Here is a 4,362-nt window from a genome sequence, read left to right as displayed (position 1 = left end):
TTTGTCGTTTCTAATGGCTGAGTAATATTCCATTGTATACATAAACCACATCTTCTTTATCCATTCATCTTTCGATAGACACCGAGGCTCCTTCCACCATTTGGCTATTTTGGACATTGCTGCTATAAACATTGGGGTGCAGGTGTCCTGGCGTTTCACTGCATCTGTGTCTTAGGGGTAAATCCTCAAAAGTGCAATTGCTGGCTCATAGGGCAGATGTATTTTTAACTCTTTGAGGAACCTCCACACAGTTTTCCAGAGTGGCTGTACCAGTTCACATTACCACCAACAGTGCAAGATGTTTCCTCTTTCTCTGAATCCTCTCCAACATTTGTTGTTTCCTGCCTTGTTAATTTTCCCCATTCTCACTGGTGTGAGGTGGTATACCATTGTGGTTTTGATTTGTATTTCTCTGATGGCAAGTGATGCGGAGCATTTTCTCATGTGCTTGTTGGCCATGTCTATGTCTTCCTTTGTGAGATTTCTCTTCATGTCTTTTGCCCATTTCATGATTGGATTGTTTGTTTCTTTGGTGTTGAGTTTAAGAAGTTCTTTATAGATCTTGGAAACTAGCCCTTTATCTGATACGTCACTTGCAAATATCTTCTCCCATTCTGTAGATTGTCTTTTAGTTTTGTTGACTGTATCCTTTGCTGTGCAAAAGCTTCTTATCTTGATGAAGTCCCAATAGTTAATTTTTGCTTTTGTTTCTCTTGCCTTCGTGGATGTATCTTGCAAGGAGTTACTGTGGGAGAGTTCAAAAAGGGTGTTGCCTGTGTTCTCCTCTAGGATTTTGATGGAATCTTGTCTCACATTTAGATCTTTCATCCATTTTGAGTTTATCTTTGTGTATGGTGCAAGAGAGTGGTCTAGTTTCATTCTTCTGCATGTGGATGTCCAATTTTCTCAGCACCATTTACTGAAGAGACTGTCTTTCTTCCAGTGGATAGTCTTTCCTCCTTTATTGAATATTAGTTGACCATTTTTATTGTGTTTTTGTGATGAACATTTGTCCATTCAGCGTTTATGATCAGTCACATGCCTCAGAGAGCTCTTGCTCTGGACATTCTGAAAATTGTTCCTTTTGCTCTGGGGGATTGCTAACCTCTGGGCCTTTTGTTCACAAAGATGACTTTGTGCTGATATGCGATGGCCTGGCAACCTTTTTGCATTTATGTTCCCAGATCAGTGGGGTGGCGGGGTTGGTTGTGATGCGGTGACCCTTGGCTTAGGGATCTTTTCCACAACAACCTTGAATAACCCTGTCCCTGATCTGCTTGGTTCTGACTCCATAGATGATGGGGTTGAGCATGGGAGGTACCAGTAGATAGAAATTGGCGAACATGATATGTACCACTCGGGGCACATGATGTCCAAAGCGGTGGGTGAGGAAAGTAAAGAGGGCTGGGATATAAAAAGCCAAGATGACACAGATATGGGAAGCACATGTGCCAAAAGCTTTGTACCGGGCTTCATCAGAGGGCAACCCCAGAACAGTTCTCAAAATCATCACATAGGATACACTGATGACAATTATATCAAAGCCAACTACAGAGAAAGCTCCAAAGAGCCCATATGCACGGTTTACTCTAGTGTCTGCACACACCAGCTTTAACACAGCCATGTGCTCACAGTATGACTGGGGAATGACGTGGTTGGGGCAGAAGGGCATCCTGGAGACCATAATGCAGAAGGGGCTCACCCATAGCAACCCTCTCATCATCACAGCTGCTCCCAGTTTACCCACTACAGCTGGGGTCAGGATAGTAGAGTGGTGGAGTGGAAAGCAGATAGCCACATAACGGTCCAAGGCCATAGCCATGAGCAACCCGGACTCCACGGAGGAAAAGGCATGGATGAAGAACACCTGGATGAGGCAGGCATGGTATTCAATCTCATGAGCATGAAACCAGAGGATAGCCAGCATTTTAGGTTGTGTGGAGGAGGATAGAACCAGGTCAGTGATAGCCAGCATGGCTAGAAAAAGGTACATGGGCTCATGCAGGGTGTGGTCAGTTCGGATTATATGAAGGATAATGACATTGCCTACTATAGCTACTAGATACATGGCACATAGAGGAAAGGCAATCCAAAATTGGTAATTTTCCAGTCCTGGGATCCCAAGTAGGATGAAGAACACAGGATGTGAAGAGCTGTTCCCTGAAGCCAGCATCACACGATGGGTAAATTGTTCTCCTTTGCAAAGGTAATCTACTCTCTGACATTGATAATAATCAAACAAGTAATTATTATTTTTAATATTTGAAAGAATCAAACAGTGAAGCATTTGGGATTAATGGAATAATTTCAACTGTTTTAATTAATAATTTTTGAAACAGAAGTGATGATATTCTTTGTCCCTCATTCATATTTATGTCTTCAAAATGGGATTAGAACACACTAGCTGTGTGATTTTCGTGGAACAATCAATATGTTCCTTGAAAGTTTCTGCCAACAGATAACTATTCTGACACTTAAGTCACTAATATTCATTCTTGCTCTTCTATTCTTCAGAACTAACAGATTTGTTTAACCTTTCCATAGATTCTTTTCAGCTTCATTCTTTTCTCTGAAGCTGAGAACTTAGGCATTTTTTCAGGGTTGGAAGCCAGTTGGAAAACACTTTGTCTTAAAGGCTCATAGTAATAATGTATGTAGTGATGCTGAGTTTGCTCTGACTCTAGGAGTTACCAAGAGAATTTGGGCTGGAGGATAACTGACGATTGTGCACCTCTGACTAAGCCTACTATCCTTAGTGTATGTCCTCCTAGATTAGAGGCAAGCAAACTTTTTTGTTGTTGCTCTTAAAAGTTAGATCATACATATTTTAGGCTGTGTGAACTATAGTTGCAACTAGTGAGCTTAGCCACTGTGGCATGAGAGCAGCCACAGTCAATACAGCAATGTGTGAGTGTGGCTATATGTAAATAAAATTTTATTTATAAAACAAGTCTGCAGGCTGGATTTGGTCTGCAAGCTATAGTTTTCTAATTCCCGTGCTAGATGATAATTTTTATGAGGTGAGCCCTGAGCAGTGCACCATTCTTAGCACCTCTGTGCTTGGCACAGAATAGGGATATAATAAATATTTGTTGAAACAAATAACAAATAAAAGTCATTGTTCAGTAGCAATGGACTTTTTAACTGATGGGCCATATCTTAAAAATATCCTGACATAACTCTCTAAACACTACCTTGATGGCATGCCATTAGACCACTGTATATATATATATATTTTTTTTTTGTATATATATTTTTATACCAAAGTCTGCCCTGCTGGCCAGAGAAAGAAATGAAAGTCCTCCTCTGCTTATGCTTTCATTACATGATCGAACCTGTCTAATCCCTCTGGTGACTATCACTTACATAGGAGTCAATGACACAAAAGTTTACATGGTTCTTACTCAACACCTTTTTACTATGTCGTCTTAGTTGACTGCTTTGTATAAGTCTCCTCCATAAGAGAAACACTCAGACAAGAGGAGTATCTTTTCAAATCCCCCTTAACAAATCACCTCTTTTGACTAACAAATGTTTCATCCAACCAGACCTAATGATTCCTAAAAAAGCTATCTTTGAGATCCCAAATAGACCTGACCTCTTTCTGATTTTCCCTACCTCTATAACATTTTGAGAGAAATGGAGTTTAGGCTTTATCAATCTTGCTCTAAATTGGAAAGTTTACTATCCTATCTTGAAAATAGCTATAGGCTTGTTCAAAACATTTTTGAACAAAAATGTTCAAAACAAATGTCTGAAAATTCAGACATGCATTATCTAAAGTCTACAGCTGAGCTTTACCCCTTCTGTTGGCTTGGTCTTCTAATTGTATGTTCCCTTTGAACCAGAATCTTCCTATCTAACCTCCCTCTGCCCCCTGTAGGTCACCCTCCATTTGTCAGGACATGGTCACTGAGACTCATGGGCACCTGAAAAACTACTTAGACCATCTTCGTTCCTGCACTGGGTGCTGGTGAAGGTGCTGGATGAACCTACAATTTCTCAAAGTGCATAATAATCTCTTTAATTAATTGTGAAAGATATTACTGTTTTTGTAAATATAACACGGTAAGCTTTTACATTTATTGTTTTTAACTCACACCAAGTTTCTGCCCATGAGCCTTAATGGAGAACTCACCTGTTCTCCATATTCTGTTCGGAGTAGTGAGTCTTCATAGGTGGTGAGCTGGGACCCAAGTCTGAAACAGGAGATGAGGGCTCTTGAAAGGTACCTTTCTTTCTTCTCTACACTTATAATACCATGGAATCTGGTATCCTCACTATCAGCAATCCTTTTGCCTTTTTCACCCTCAGGCTTATGAACTCAGCATGTGTAGAGTGAAGACTACAAGTCATGTGGCT

At 40.4% G+C, this 4,362-nt stretch overlaps 1 protein-coding gene across 1 annotated transcript; it reads right to left on the bottom strand.

The window, feature by feature from the left end:
- Positions 1–1,228: 1,228 nt before the first annotated feature.
- Positions 1,229–2,173, bottom strand: LOC129505102 (olfactory receptor 52R1-like). The gene has a single exon (XM_055318043.1). It carries the CDS (start codon positions 2,171–2,173, stop codon positions 1,229–1,231), a length of 945 nt encoding a protein of 314 aa, XP_055174018.1.
- Positions 2,174–4,362: the final 2,189 nt, after the last annotated feature.

The sequence above is a fragment of the Nyctereutes procyonoides genome, unplaced genomic scaffold (genome assembly GCF_905146905.1).
Source record: "Nyctereutes procyonoides isolate TBG_1078 unplaced genomic scaffold, NYPRO_anot_genome, whole genome shotgun sequence".
Taxonomy (NCBI): Eukaryota; Metazoa; Chordata; class Mammalia; order Carnivora; family Canidae; genus Nyctereutes; species Nyctereutes procyonoides.
Note: the sequence above shows the minus strand (reverse complement) of the source record. Positions and strands in the feature narration are given on the sequence as shown.